The sequence below is a fragment of the Trichoplusia ni genome, chromosome 21 (genome assembly GCF_003590095.1).
Source record: "Trichoplusia ni isolate ovarian cell line Hi5 chromosome 21, tn1, whole genome shotgun sequence".
Classification (NCBI taxonomy): Eukaryota; Metazoa; Arthropoda; class Insecta; order Lepidoptera; family Noctuidae; genus Trichoplusia; species Trichoplusia ni.
In genome coordinates, this window is record NC_039498.1 from 5,445,174 (window position 1) to 5,460,556 (window position 15,383).

General features: G+C 36.0%; 2 protein-coding genes and 1 long non-coding RNA gene across 3 annotated transcripts; 1 reads left to right on the top strand and 2 right to left on the bottom strand.

Annotated features, from left to right (window-relative positions):
• Positions 1 to 666: 666 nt before the first annotated feature.
• On the bottom strand, positions 667 to 2,601 carry LOC113504154 (actin-related protein 6). Its single transcript, XM_026886317.1, has 2 exons — positions 1,677 to 2,601; positions 667 to 1,327 (listed from the first exon to the last, which is right to left on the bottom strand). The coding sequence occupies exons 1-2, from the start codon at positions 2,359 to 2,361 to the stop codon at positions 828 to 830; spliced, it is 1,185 nt and encodes a 394-aa protein (XP_026742118.1). The 5' UTR covers positions 2,362 to 2,601; the 3' UTR covers positions 667 to 827.
• Positions 2,602 to 4,722: 2,121 nt separating this feature from the next.
• On the bottom strand, positions 4,723 to 7,110 carry LOC113504157. The gene is made up of 3 exons (XR_003401537.1): positions 6,841 to 7,110; positions 5,349 to 5,470; positions 4,723 to 4,815 (listed from the first exon to the last, which is right to left on the bottom strand). It is a non-coding gene; the product is annotated as an uncharacterized LOC113504157 (long non-coding RNA).
• Positions 7,111 to 7,894: 784 nt separating this feature from the next.
• Positions 7,895 to 15,365, top strand: LOC113504094 (protein CDV3 homolog). Its single transcript, XM_026886197.1, has 5 exons — positions 7,895 to 8,226; positions 11,802 to 11,966; positions 13,142 to 13,267; positions 13,583 to 13,772; positions 14,565 to 15,365. Exons 1-4 carry the CDS (start codon positions 8,050 to 8,052, stop codon positions 13,757 to 13,759), a joined length of 645 nt encoding a protein of 214 aa, XP_026741998.1. The 5' UTR covers positions 7,895 to 8,049; the 3' UTR covers positions 13,760 to 13,772; positions 14,565 to 15,365.
• The last annotated feature ends 18 nt before the right edge of the window (positions 15,366 to 15,383 follow it).

Genomic DNA, 15,383 nt, shown 5'->3' on the forward strand with positions numbered 1-15,383 from the left:
CGCCCATCTTCACATTGAAAATCCGCTTGGAGTTTCTTAAATTTCATCAAACTTCTTGATTGAAGCAAGGGCGCTGTTGTTGTAATGCTTCGTCTAATATTTCGTATGACAGCTGCGAGTAACATTACGCTTGATCCGTTTAGTGCAAGGTTTTAAAATCGAATGATTTGTTGTGGATGTTTGACAGTTATTTCCTTTTTTGAATTTGCTTTTTTATTGGTGGTCAGTGTTTTTGGAATTTGATTGATGATTGACAAAGATGGAAAGCAGTTGTAACTTATTATTGGCTTGATAGTACTCCCCGATGTCTCGTGACGAACCAGAATCAATACCAGTATCCTACCTTATAATATTAGGAAATTAATCTGAGAGTTTAGAAATTATAAAAAGTTACAATTGAATTTCTAACTATTAATTAGTTTTTTACTATTCATTATTTTAGCAGATGAGTAACGCTGCCTTGGCCGGAAAAGGGTTGCAGGTTGATATAATCGCTTACCGCGTGAACTGGTGCCATGTGGCCCAGGATAGAGAATCGTGGCAAGATTTGGGTGAAACCTTTGCCCAGCAGTGGTTTAGTAAAAAGTCCAAGATTTGTTGAAAAACCAGCGTTACCTATACCATTCATAATAACACCATAAGAATAAAGCAGATAAGAAACAAAAATTCAGTATAATATAATTTTATTCCGAAACATTATTCTCATCAATTACATCATAAATTACCGCTATCCTTCACAACAATTCACTGCCATATTGTCTTTACTCCGACAACCACAAATTTTACCGAGCGCGCTACTCCGAAGACCGCCGCGCTCGCTTGCGCCGCTAAATATCAAATCTCTCGAACGCCAGCGCCTTCCCTTCCTCCTCATACTCTTCACGAGTAACACAGAACGAATAGAAATCGGGATCTCTGAAAATTTGCTTCCCACCCTCCCACGCGTATGTCACAGGATTATCGGCCTTAGTGACATTCACATCAAAATGATCCAACGCGAGTGATCGCACTTCGTTATAAACGCGATCACGAAAACCTGGAAAAAGCACATTCCCGCCGTATAAAACTATGTTCTCAAGCAAATTTTCCGTATTTTCTTCAGGGCAGGCTGCTATAGAGTGCATAATCGCTTCTGGTATTCCCATCTGCGGGATGCCGACGTCTGATGGGTGGAACAAGAGTTCGGGTATGGAGAACCTCTCGTTGTTGAGTCTGAGGGTCTGCTGTTCTAGATCCTCGTCTGGTTTTACGATGTCGCGCAGGTAACCGCGACGGATGGACGTGTAGTCGGGTAACACGTAGTCTTTGACTATCGTGTTTTCTGAACCTGAGGGAAGAAGGAAATGAGATATAAGAAAAATATGGTAGAAAAAGAAAATATGGGTATTAATTTTTGGCTAAGTACTTGAGGGTTAAATATGGATTTATACTTTTATTTTATCTAATATGTAGCTTTTAATAAAAAGTTTCGTTTTTTTTTTTGGGAATTTGCGAAAAGAAAGTTTGAGAACAAAGATTTTAATAAATATTAATACTACTTATTTAGCATCAGGTCTAAGCTTCAGCTGTTCTTTATTTACCTAACTACCCACCTGCAATATGCAGCTCTACATCCTCAGATATAAATGATTTTTAATACGTCAAGTTAAAATCTCACCATAAAATCAATTACCAACCTTTTTTCTTAGCAATCGCCATATCCTGCATAAAATCTTGGGACACAAAACAAGAATCCTCCTTCGCTTGATTAATAACATAAGTCTCATCCATCACATTCAACTGCCGGTATGATAAAACCTCCTTTAAATGATTAGTTAACACTTTGCCACCTACATCTATCCTTCTTATGCCGTCCCGGTACTTCTTGCCATTGATATAAGGCACTATGTAAGTGAAACTGTATCCAGAGTCAACCACAACAGTACACTTGTTATTATGAGTCTTCCGGTAGTTGTATTCAGCCAAATCTGTCGCATTAATCCTTAATAATGACGTACAATCGTATTCCTCGAAGAAAATCTCGGTAATCGCCTCTTGAATTGAAGAAAAGTTGAATAAAGGCTCAGTTATTATCAAAGGAGTGTCGCTAAAGTTGACTGGACAACATTCTTTACTAAACATGTAGTCCCAAACGGTTTTCTGAGTGTCCCAGTTTATTAAAAAGCCGCGCTGGAATGGTAGAATGTAGAAGAGACCTGACGCGTCCCTGCATTCGTCAATCTGAGATCCTATGAAAGGCCGGCGGCGCTCGGACTTCGCCTTCATAATACAGTTGGGTACAACCTTCGGCTCCTGGTTAGAGAAGCCCACTTTGGCTGTATAGCCCCCATTGTCGAGGATATAGCACGAAGACTCGGACATGGTAGAGTATCACATTTGAGGTTACCGGGTGGACGAAATATACGATTTTAAACACTTTTACTTGAGACAGACATGCTGCATTAATGTTCTATTACTTATGTGACATGAAATTCTAGCGTTGGTCCGTAAAATATTGCTTTAATTTGTTAAAATTCACTTCAGCCAGTGTTCTCAACACTAACAGCTTCAAAACACTAGATTGACAATTAATAAAAACATGCATGAGACACTTCTTTTTTGTTGATTTGAATTCAGGTCTTTTCAGATTATTTTTTTAAAGTGGTATTATTTTGCAATAAAAAATTATGAAGATTTCAAAGATTAATATGGGGCCATTATGAAGAACTAATACAATATTTGATACTTTGTAATATGCTTCAGACGAAAAACGGTTATTTTAAGAACATGCGGTATTACAGTCTGCAGCGGAAGACCTAAATAACATAAAATTTGCAAAAAGCAAAAAATAAAGTACAGGAGCAAACACATTGTATTGCAGTTACTACTAGGTCGCTAGGATCAATAAATATATTCTATAGGTAGCTTCATTCTCACACCTTCATTGATAAACCGCATTGCGCTACTGAATACTTCTTGCAACTGCTGTTGTACTGTCTATTGTTGCTATATAATAATTATTTGCAGTTTCTTGGAAAGGTTAAAACTGCCTCATTTAAGATTAAAATAAATAGACATCATTATTCTATAACGGAATTTTATTAAATCATAAGTTATGATTAAATGTACACTTTGCTAGCTTAAACCTAATTTTTTTATGCACGGTAACACAGATAGCAGTTTACCTGAAACAAAAATTAAGAATTGTTACACTGACTATGAATAAATTAACAACATAAATGTAACTGATTTTAATAAAAAAAACCTTATGTTTTACAATGTACACATGAAGATAACTGATCTATTACCAGATAAGCTTGATTTGGAATTAGATCAGTCCCCATTCTAGAATACTGGATTCCAGTCTCATATTATTTGCACACCTAAATGATAGACCTCCATACAATTTTTATCAATATTAGTAAGTCAAATTGATTGATAGTCTAAATTTATTACCAAGAATATCTTTACAAAAATTTTGAATGTTTTTTTTTGTGGACGGGCTCACAACCACACCATAAACAGATATCTGTGAATCACAAAATGTTCCTGGCATGCAGGAATTACACCCACAGGCCATCACTTATAGTGGCTATCAGTAATGTGATCCACAACTTGATGCCACTTGAAAAGAGGCCAAAATATAGTACTGAATAACCCATTAAATGCCTTCTTTGCAATATCATGTAGCTGGCAACCACATTAAAGACCCTATTTACTCTGAACCTGCAGCTTTCAAAGTGCTCACTATTCTAAACCATAGACTAAGTATTATAATTACTTCTTAAGAAGCTGGTGACGGGTGATCAGGTAAGGAGCGGCCAAACCAGATCCGAAGTACAGGATGAAGTAGGCAGTCAGCTTGTAGCGGTTGGAGATGTCGAAGGGCAGGTTCTGAAATATTATTATAGTTCCAAATAAGCTGTTGGTCATTAAGTGTGTTAAGTTTTCTTTTTGTAAGTCTTAGGAGATGATTTAACACAACATAGCATTAAAACTCTTTCCTATTACATGATAAAAAAAAAAGATAAATGGTAAAAAATATGGGTTGTAACGTGATTTGATAACAATAGAAGGAAGAGAAAAAAGAGAATAACAATGTTTACCTATATTCAAGTTTATAATATTAATCATTATTTAACATATCTTTGAGTCATTAGACGTATATTCTCTTGAACAGTATTAATTAACAATTAATTAGAACGAAATTGTGGTTAAAACAATACATATCTATCTATCTATCTATCTATCTATCTATCTATCTATTTAGATATAATTAGAACTTAACCTATGACAAACAACAATGGATCAATAATTTTACTGCTTTTTAAAAGTTTGTGCTTTTACGGGCAGATAAACATAAATAAAGAGTATAACATGATTTCCTTTAATTATAAATTAGAATTAATAAAACAATTGACGCATTTTGATTATGTAATGACGTAAAATTTTGAATGCAGAACTCACCTCGCCAGGGACACCACCATGGGAGTGGTTCCTCACCATGTTGGTCATCACATTCCTGCCCAGCTTGTTCGAGATACGAGATAAAGGAGCCAACATTTTGTTATTTCTAGATTCCTCACAGAAATCTCACGAAAAACAGAAAATTCGATTTCCTACAGGAAAGTAGTGAAGTTGTTGCGGATTTCGCGGAAGTTACCACTGCGTTCCCAATCTTTTAGATTTTGGTAGTTTATGCGAATGAACGCGACGTTAACGTGCCGAAATAAAACAACGAAATGTTTTTTTGTGTTATATATTTGAGATTGATCTACATAGTTAATAACGAAATTATTTTACTAATAATTAGGTTTAACGACGGCTGGAATGAATCTGTAAAGAAAAAAAGAGAAGGTTAAATAATTAACATAGGTATCCCATAAGAAAAACATCTCATGATGTTCAGTTTACAGTCTATCTGTATAGAAGTGTATCTTTATTTGTTCATGCTAAAGTTCAATGTCTTACCAAACTGTAGATTGAAATAGTGGGAAAGCACCTCGCCTTCAGGTTACAGAACAATAAGTCATAATTCATTCGGTGGTAATTGCTTTTCAGTAACAACAAACATAATATAGTAATACCACTTCCAATCTTTCGCAAGATCAGACGAATTAACTTTTTAAAAGGCACTACCCAATATATTTATAGAAAAAGTATTTTACCCTACAGTACAGGACGTATTAAGTGTCTCTAAAAGTTCTTTTCTTTTCTAACTACGCCATTTTAATTTCTACAACATATTTTTCGTTTTGGCCTCTGGATTGAACACATTTTTTCCCACAAGTACTTAATCTAACTCTTTCTTAGTTTTCGCTTGAGTCATTCGCGGGGAAAAGGTAGTTTCATATAGATCTAAAACTTACCAAGTTTACTTCTTGTTCATCTGGTGCCACAGGACGATGAAGGGAGCTGCGATGCCGGTTCCGACGTACCAGAAGAGGTTGAAAGTCAGACGAGTGCGATTGTAGATGTCGAAAGGAAGGTTCTAGAATGGACAACGATCATTTTTAGTTCACAGTTTTATGTATAAGCCATATGGTTGATGGACTACCTTGAGTTAAGAGACTAACAGATTTATTAATGCCACAGAAAATATTAAATGCATTTAACCAGATGTAACAATGATTGGAGGGTAAAGTTAATTGACTGCACGGATAGCCGAGTGGTTGAGGAGACCACGCCAAACCCACTGTACGCCTACATGTCGCGGGTTCAATCCCTGCGTTGAATAAGCATTTGTGTGTATGTGCATCCACTAATGCTTATTCTGAGTCTGGATGTCTTTGCGCACGTGATTTGTATGTTTGCAAAACCCCCCGCGGCATGGCACAAGGATTTAATTCCTTACTGCGGTATTATATGTTTTTTAATCTATAATAATAATACATCTGCCCTTTTTCGCTAATATGTATGAATACCTTCGTACCTTATCTAGCTATTTGTGTTGAAAAAACAATAAGTATGTATTGACCTTACAAATTAAATAATAGATAATGCTAAAATAGGCTAGAATAGGAATGGCTGCGAAGAAACTGAAGCTTTTAGATAAATTACTTTTTTTACGACCACGGAGGTTATTAGCATGTTTCGCAATTACTTAGATCTGTATTATTCTGTTATTCACACTTAGGTCCGGCGTTTTCGCAAGTACCTGAGTAGAGAGCGATTGGCATTACGTTTTGTAAACATGCATTCAATGGTCGTCTTTGTTTTGATTTATGATTAATTCTAGCTCAAGTACGGAGGTGCAATAGCATTTATTTAATAAAATATTGGATGAAATCATTAATTTTCTTTGAAACTTGTATTTTTGCAAGGGACATTTGAAAAAATCCTGTCTATTTTTTTAAATCACGTAACGGAACTTTTAATTGATACTTAACAACGAGGATTTATTTAGATGAAGCGTTCCAATATCGCGCGTGCATAATATATATATTCACCATGTGAAAATAAATTTGGCCTCATAAATACCTAACTATTTGCCTTTATCTGATCGATCTACTAACAATTAGTTTCTATAAAAGGTATTTATATCAAAATATACATTTAATTAATCGAACGATTTATATAAGTATTTCTTTTCAGAACAATCTAAAAACCTAGTGGCATGTTATCTACGATCGACAGAATTGAAACTCCATGATTGAAAGTTATAGCACACCCTTGGTAATGAGAATCGGTCCCAGGATAATCTACTTCCATCCTTGACGTGATCAACTTATCAAAGAGCAAGCTCTTTGCATGAAACGGGGAAAATATAATCCTATAATAGTTTAAATAGCTAGCAGTAACATGTTTTCATATCCAAAAAGAGGTCAAACCCAAAAAGTTACGTAATAAAAAAAAACTCACCTCCCCGGGAATCCCGCCATGGGAACCGTTCCTTACGAAACTCTTCATCACATTTCTGCCAGATTGGTTTGAAATTCTAGCCAAAGGACCCAACATTTTGACTGATTTTACTTCACTGGTTCTAAACTTCAATAAAAAATGGAGACAGGTAGATAAGATTATCGTATCAGGTATTGGTCGCCGTCGATAGTCCGACTGATAAGGAAACAAGGAGGTTTTAAGCAAATACTCGTTCGTTATACGTCTATATTACATTGAGGTCTCGTTCGCACTGGTATGGTGTGAACGTAGGTTGTACTCAAATGGTTGGTTTATAGTTATGTGTGGATGAAAACAGACACTTATTGAAATGACTGGTAATGGCGCATTGTTTTAAAGGTATGTTAGAGTTAGTTGCCGTTATATAGATAGGAATGTTTTAGAGATACAGGATAGATTTTATTTACCAAATACGGCAAATCATGATATAAATTTATCAGGCCTTAGTGCGTGAAAGAGAAATCATGATGTGAAAAGATGCTTGTATAGAATAATATTACAGTACAGAACCTTTATTTTCGAATTTAAAAAGTGTATTTTCCAGTAGCACTCTGCGTTTGGCCGGATTGGCTTTGACTAAGTAACTGATTGGAGAATCATCTATATGCCTCAAGAGGCTACAGTGCAGCAATGCAGTTATGTAGCAACTTTGTAAAAACGTTTGACTGTGAGAATTTAGTTAGTTGCTTTAAAATAAAATATTTTCGAAAGTAATACGGGTCACATGGAATATTGCTTTGGTTTTGAAAATTTATAGAAACATTTGTTGAAATCGCAACTATGTAAGAAAAAATATTTGAATCTGAGAAAATGGTAATATAAGAAAATAAGTATATTTCAAAATACAATAAATACAAGTCTGAATTGTTATTGTTTCTGACCAATTAAAACTAACTATGAGAAAATAGTTTTAGTAATGAGTCCGTTTGCCGTTGTACATTAGTAGATTTTTTCCATTCAGAAAATGGCAACTGAAATATGCCACTTTTTGGTGATAAACTGGCAACTTTGTATCTGCCATTTAAAAAAAAAAGAAACAGTCGGCCACGCTTGCTACAGAAATCATTTCACTTTTCGGGGGCCTATTTTCCCCCTTTACGTTTAGTTCCAATATTGCTGTAATTACCTCATTACCAGAGCAAAACTTTAAATCGTAAGTCAAAATTTGAAATGGCCGACTTAGACGATTTCTTCGCGAAAAAAGATCGCAAAAAGTCAAAGGCAGTGAAAAAGTTCGCTACCACAGATGAGTTAGCCAAAAAATTGGACGACACTAAACAGAAATCAGATGTGAGGCCGAAGAAGGAGCGGCCGGTACAGGAAGGGGAGGAAGGAGGCCGCGCCGGGGTGAGTTTCAACTTCAAACATGAATTTTTAACACAACCCCAACAGCTCATCAGTGTGTCCGCTCTGGTAGTGCCCATGTCTCGCGCTGTGTGAAGTCCTATGTGTTTCGCGGTGACTAATGTCGAGATCTTACCGCTACATTGCGTGTGACCCGGTTTCGTTTGAAGAAGTAGCAGCTTTTTTGTAGGTCGTTGATTAGAGGACTTAATTTTGCGCAATTAACATTAGTGCTATTAACTAATTTCCATAATGAGACTGTTTTATCGTTAGTTTTATCCTAGAAGATGATTCCTAAATTGCAATGTCATTTATGAATGAAAACTGCAGGCTCATAGGTTATGTGTAGGATTCCTGTCAAGGAAGTTGTCTAAAAATGTTGTTACAAGTGGCTATCTTAAATTCTTATTAACAGGAAAATTGTTTATATACTCAAAGTTCAACTCTTATTATCGGCAAAGGACTTCAAAACACTTTTTTACTATAAAATGTGTTGTTTAAACCTATAGACATATTCTTTTTTTAAATTCATTTTGGACAAAGGCATTACTAGAAAGTTTTCACTATTTTCCCGAGCTAATTATTCAACCTTCTTGCTTCACAATAACAAAGACTCTATGTATACAAGTATAACACATGTAATTTATTGTCTTTATGTAAACAAGATAATTGTAACAGACCTAGACGGTATTTATTAGTACTTAAGGATAATAATAATATTATATGATAATGAAGGTAAGTTATTGTTTAAATATTTTTGTTTATTTATTCATGTATGGAGGAATGAAGTCTAGACTCATTAACTTTCAAGTAGTTTCTATAAATTTCTAGTAAAGTAACATCCCAATTGCTTTAAATAATAAATTTAAAATGTTTACTTATCAATTATTAATATTTGAAGCTTAAATCCTATCTGTTAGAATGTATATAACTATTATTTATTATTTATTTATCTATCTTCAAACAAAAAGGTAGGTAACTTATTAACTAAGCCCCACAAAACCTTTGCAATGGTTTGACTGTGGGGTCGATGATCCTCTAGACATAGTTACTATCTTACTTAAATGTACTTATAACTAAATATATATAATAAAAACATAAATGAGTCACACACATGTGCACCACATACACACAGACACACACATACATACATACATACATAAAAATATATGCATGTACATACACATAGCTAAACTAAATGAAACAACCTGCAACAATTAGATATCTAGATTGTATTTATATACCGTTTTTGTTTTGAATAACGCTAAAAGACAAAATAAATGTAATATTAACAGATCACTAATAACAAGACTACATTATATATTATAATTCAAAATTGATTATTAGGTGTAAAGTGAGAGAGAGAGGTAAAAATTAAGTGAAAGTAAAACTTAAATAAAAGTTGTGATGTTCATGATAAATACTTTAACGGTGCCCTCTTTCTGCTATTTTCAATGGCCAATGTATTAATGAAAATCAAAACGACATTTTTAGTATTCTCTTAAGCATAGTGGTTTCTTAGCGTTTACGCGAATGTTAGACATTGAAATGAAACTACTTTTACGGATTTTATCGTGGCTTAATTTTAGACGTTAGTTCCCGAAGTTTCAAAACCTTCGCAGGCCCGTGACCATGATACCTGCAAAGGTTTCGAAACGTCGGGAACTAAAATCTAAAATTAAATCGCGATAAAATCCGTAAAAGTAGTTTCATTTCATTCTCTTAAGCATTTTTCTATTGGTGTGAAATTTTAATTTAGTTTGCTCTACCTTAATACACTACACCACTTCTAAATTGTTTATGATGCTTGAGGTGTTTTTTGAGTTTATGAATTACTTATATTTATTAAGAAAACAATGGAATGTAACAACAAAGCTAAGCTACAAAGTAATTTTTGTATTATGTGCAAAGTAATTCTCATTTCATCTTACTTAGCTTAAATGGATCCCAGACTAAAATACTTGCCAACTCTTCCATGCAATGTTGGGTTTGGTTTCCAGTCTTACTGGATTTAATTCTAAATCCTATTTTGCATTAAGGTTTTACATACCCTACGACTTTACTCTCCGCGCGAACACCGCCATACGAAGTATACGAACTGTAGAAATTCTTGCCACATGTCGTTAGAGACCAAAATCTTTTGAATATCCTTTAGTTAGACAGTTAGGCATGCATTGCCATGTGTATAGGGTGAATTAGGGATGTTTCAAGGGCATTTACACCCTTCTGTCTAGCAGAAATTCTTTGTTCTGTCTTTGTATAACTGTCTCTAACCAGGTGCTACCTTTTAGTTTGTTATTTATTTACAAACTTGCAGAACAACTGTATGAATTACTATGCTATATACATCATTTATAAAATACTTGTACAATTTTAGATGCCAGTTACTAATATTCCAAAGTGAAAATCTACTCGAACCATCCAGATATTGTTGAAAATGTATTCTCTTGCAAAAATTAGTAAATACCACTTCCAAGGCATGTAGAAAGGTTGAATTTGCGACGAAATGTATACTTTTTTTTTTCTTCCCGCATAGGAAAGGCAACGGGATCTAAGCCCATACAGCCATGTCTTGTATTCGTAACTAACGAAGTTTTAAACTTCAGATTGACTATTACTTTAGTTCAGAAATGTTTGTCTAAGGACCTAGGGTTAAAAAAAAAACAATGATTTATGACAATACGCGAATTTTACTTGCATTTATCTCGTCTGTACATTCTCACAGAAAAAAACACCAGATTACGCCATTTTTCGCCTTCGCTCTTCATCAGCTAAATAGTACTAATAAGTAACTTAAAGTGCGCCGAACTGGACGAGATAAGAATATAAACAATGTGACCTGTACTGAGTTACATCGTTTCTAGACGGAGAATGCGTTACTTGTTTCAAAACTATCGTTAGGTTGCTGTCGTTTTGCCTTTCGTGATACAGGACGTCTTAGAGCAAGTAGTGATCATAAATAAAGCTAAAATTTAACGCAAATGTTCCAAGAAAACGTATTTTTTTGCTTCCAAATTCAATTCTAGTTAAACTATTTTACACATCTTGACAGCTTTTATATCTAGTACCTACCTATCTTGTAATTGAATTGACGATAAAACCGCCCATTGATGCACTATATTACTATTTATTAATTGTACAGCGATTTAAGTTGCCAATATTTAGAAGTTTACATGTCTTTATAGACTTTAACTACTTTAAAGACTAAATCTATTATATCGAAACTCACAAACTGCTAGAAACAGCAACAGCAGCTTGTCGCCGTCCACTGCTTAATATAGACCCCAAGAACATCAATCTGACGAATGATTACTGCACTGTGGAGTGGTTAAGGTCACCACGTCAAGCCCACTATGTGCGACGTGTCGCGGGTTCGATCCCCGGGTGGGACAAGCATTTGTGTGTCCCCGATTGCTTGTTCTGAGTCTGGATGTCTTGGTGCACGTGATTAGAATGTTTGTGAAATCCCCTGCGACACAAGATATAATACCTTACTGCGGGAGCCGTTTTTTTTATTAAAAGAAAAGCTGTCAATATGATGACTACAAAATTTACTGACATAAAACTATTGTTTTCAGGAAGAAGAAGAATGGAAGGAATACGAGGAACCGGTGAAGGACTACACCGGGCTGAAGATTCAGGTGCTTCAGGGCGGCAACGGAGCGCCCGAGTCGGGCCGCGACTCAGCCTCGGAGGACGCGCCCTCTGAAGGTGGCAAGGTCAAAGGACCATGGAATAAGCCTGTGAGTACCAAAGAAATTTTTAAATTTTCTTCTATCTGGCATATTTTACATTTCGAGTCGCGATCCCGCCGCGTCAGCTCATGATTCAGGACTCCAGTTGGGTCCGAAACTAGTCGTTCACCCCCGATGAATAAATACTCGTGGGTAAACCCTTGCATCATTTAATAGTTTTTTATATCTATCAGGCATATAAAGGCACTTCATCAACGTTAATTACTACAAATATAGCTAATTACTTTACGAAACCTATCCTTTTACCTATCCTTCAACATCTCCTTCTTTTAATGGGGTGGAGTGTTACGAAATCGATAGAAACTAGTGGTGGGTTCTCTTTTCCGCACGTAGGCTCCAAGTCCTCCCACTGTGCGTCGGGAGTATCAAAGAAGTAAAGTTTTTACATCTATCTGGCATATGAAGGCACTTATTAAAAGTTAATTACTACGAATATAGCTAATTAATTTATGTAAACCTACCTTTTAGCGTCTCTTTCTTTATGGGGCGAAGTGTTAAGACATTGATTCATACAAGGATTGCTTATGGATTTGTTTGTCTTGCATGAATTATAAACAAGTTTAAAATGGTCCCGTCCCAAAGTAACGTTGTAATTTTGAACTGAATTAATTTAGTTTTTAATGTTTTTATCATTCATAACCAATATTACTGGGTAACACAATATTCCATCTTAAGGAATCTGGCCATTGCAGTATTCTTTTAAAATTTCCCAGTTCAGCTCCCCTTAAAATAAATATTTCTCCTCCATCTTGACGGTATTTCTACTTTGTATACCTCAATACTGCCATTATAAGATCATCATTCCCCTGCTCTTGACCCAATTATTTTATTTGCGGTCAGCGCAACATGTCTCCTTCCATACCATTCTATCTGATGACATCTCACAAGAAACGTTTTGGAGCCGTATCGTCTTCTACACAATCCCTCCATCGTTTCTTTGGTCGTCCTCTTCCTCTATATCCATCCACATCCATGCTCAACATTAATATAATTGAAATAAGAACTACTACGGATTTCATCGCCGCTTAATTTTAGACTACTAATGAGTTACTAAACTTTACTAAAATTAAACCGAAATAAAATCCGTAAAAGTAGTTTTATTACAATGTCTAACATTCGCGTACACCTAGAAACCACTATTAATATCAATGTAATATTTATAGCAGGCAGACGCGGAAGCGGCAGCGCCTGCGCCTGTAGAGGAGCCCAAGCCGCGCGAGAGCAAGCCCGCCGCCTACGTGCCGCCCTCCTCGCGCATGCGGCCTGTCGAGAGCGTGCGCAAGAGTACGGTGAGTGCGCGGGGACCAGCGGGCCAAGCTGTGGGGAAAATGTCGGCTGGATTTACCTAGCCATAGCATATGACAAGTTTGTGTCGCACATTTGTGAATTGAAAGCTGTTCTAGCCATATTGGGACGTTAAATAACGATTTTACTGCACTACAAGCCTGCCTGTTTGCTAAAGAGAAGAATAGTGAGTGATAAAAGTTTGATGCCATCCAATAGGTTAAAGTTCACCCGTGTGGTCACAGCACTTTCGCTCTATGCGGAAGGCTTTCATTCATATTCAGTTGTGATATTAAAGTGATTGTGTGTTGTGTGTACAGAAGCACGCGCCGGACATCCACAACGACGACTACTTCCCGGTGCTGGGCGCCAGCAGCAAGCGCGGCGCGGGCGGCGGCTGGAGCACGGCGGGGGCCGGAGCCACGCGCGACCACAACAACACGCGCGCCCCCCTCGCGCTCGGGAACCGCTTCACCGAGCTGCAGGACGACAGCTAGCCAGCTCGCACAGGTCATACACACACACGGCAACACGGCCATGCCCACAGATTATAGGTATACAGTAGATGACACAAGTATCACGATTTATATTGAAACCAAGCGTGACGACTTTTTAACGTGGCATCTACGCATAATAATTTTAAAATACGTGCCTATGATAGGAAATATATTCTTGCCTTCGTGTACTCGAAGTTTTAGCGCGGTCGTCCGGCTACAACAACAGTCGCGCGCGGACCGTGGGTAGCGGCGGCCAACCTTGACGTTTGGTCGGGGTTCGGACACGCAAAGTACATGCATTTGCGTCATCTATTGTAATATATCTATATCTGTGGCCGTGACGCTCTCACACACAGCAAACAAACAGCGTTTATGTTATTTGTAAGATTTTTTCATACCCATGGTTTGAGCTGCCAGACAGGTCTCTTTGACGGTTGAATAAATGTCTTCCATTCATCAACCGACTCCGACCAGGAGGCGGTACTCAATTCGTCTTACTTACTTACTTACCTCATAACTTCGCATTTATTTCACGTGGTAAAGCATTTATTTTCGTTTTGTATGATTTTTCTGTTATTATTACAGAAAAAGGTCGCGAATGTATCTAAACTAATGACATACTGTAATAAGATCAGTCTATTCATCAATTAAGCTTATCCTCAGACAGTGTGTTTATCAATCTATGAATTAGATAAAGCTAAGTTATTCGTATTATTCACAGTAGAAGTAGTATTTTTCATTATACAGTTCCCTTTTTATTTTTATAACTTTTTGTGTATTATTGAACTGTTATTTCCACCTCCAGGTAACAACACGACATCGTGATACGCTGCAGTAAAGTGAAGTGTCTATATGGACTTGTAAGCGAAGCCAGGCGCATAGCATATACAATATATTACCTACAAACACACACACATGCAACAGACAGAACAACGTGCATTTCCTATTTATATAAGCCCCATACAGTTCCCTTGAAGCGAAAATGGCGGCGGCAGACAGTTGCTATTGACAAACTGTTCCAAATTTGAATTGTATTTACTTCAGTGTTAATTTTAAGCCAGTCACATTAGTTAATCGATTATTTCTGTAATCGATACTTTATTTTTAGCGACGTCCGTTTCGTGTGAACTGTAGACAATAAATTAATGCCTAAAGTGCTTTCGTCGTACATTTTGATGTTAGAAAACACTCATATTAGGGAATACTTTTTTACATATGGCAACTGTCTTAAAAAAAGTGTAAAAGCAAGAAATGAATGTGCGATTTGTTATTTTTTATGTTTATATTGATAAATAAATAATAAAAATGTGTCTCGTATGCGTGGAAATGGACATTAAGGGAAAAAAAAAAACAATTGGTGGAATTATTTATATACAGAACCAGATGATTTAAGTGTTTATAATCAGTAAAACCAAGCGTGGATTATAGATTTTTATATTTACTAAACAAAATTGTTATAAAAATAAGTAATATTTGGAAAATAAAGTAAAGTGCTCCGGTTAACAACATTGTACATTTTGTTTTGATAGTGCAATTATAAATTCTGTAATGGCAAATCATTGGAAATATCTTGTACCATAGAAATAAATTATGTATTTAAAACGAATGTCTATTTTATTCAGCT

What these genes read in the sequence shown, in the direction of transcription:
- LOC113504154 (XM_026886317.1), bottom strand. Translation starts at nt 2,361, where the DNA reads ATGTCCGAGTCTTCGTGCTATATCCTCGACAATGGGGGCTATACAGCC. An exon ending in GGCGATTGCTAAGAAAAAAG is followed by an intron (nt 1,328 to 1,676) that starts GTTGGTAATTGA and finishes TTCTTCCCTCAG; the next exon opens with GTTCAGAAAACACGATAGTC.
- LOC113504094 (XM_026886197.1), top strand. Translation starts at nt 8,050, where the DNA reads ATGGCCGACTTAGACGATTTCTTCGCGAAAAAAGATCGCAAAAAGTCA. An exon ending in AAGGACCATGGAATAAGCCT is followed by an intron (nt 11,967 to 13,141) that starts GTGAGTACCAAA and finishes TAATATTTATAG; the next exon opens with CAGGCAGACGCGGAAGCGGC. An exon ending in AGAGCGTGCGCAAGAGTACG is followed by an intron (nt 13,268 to 13,582) that starts GTGAGTGCGCGG and finishes TTGTGTGTACAG; the next exon opens with AAGCACGCGCCGGACATCCA.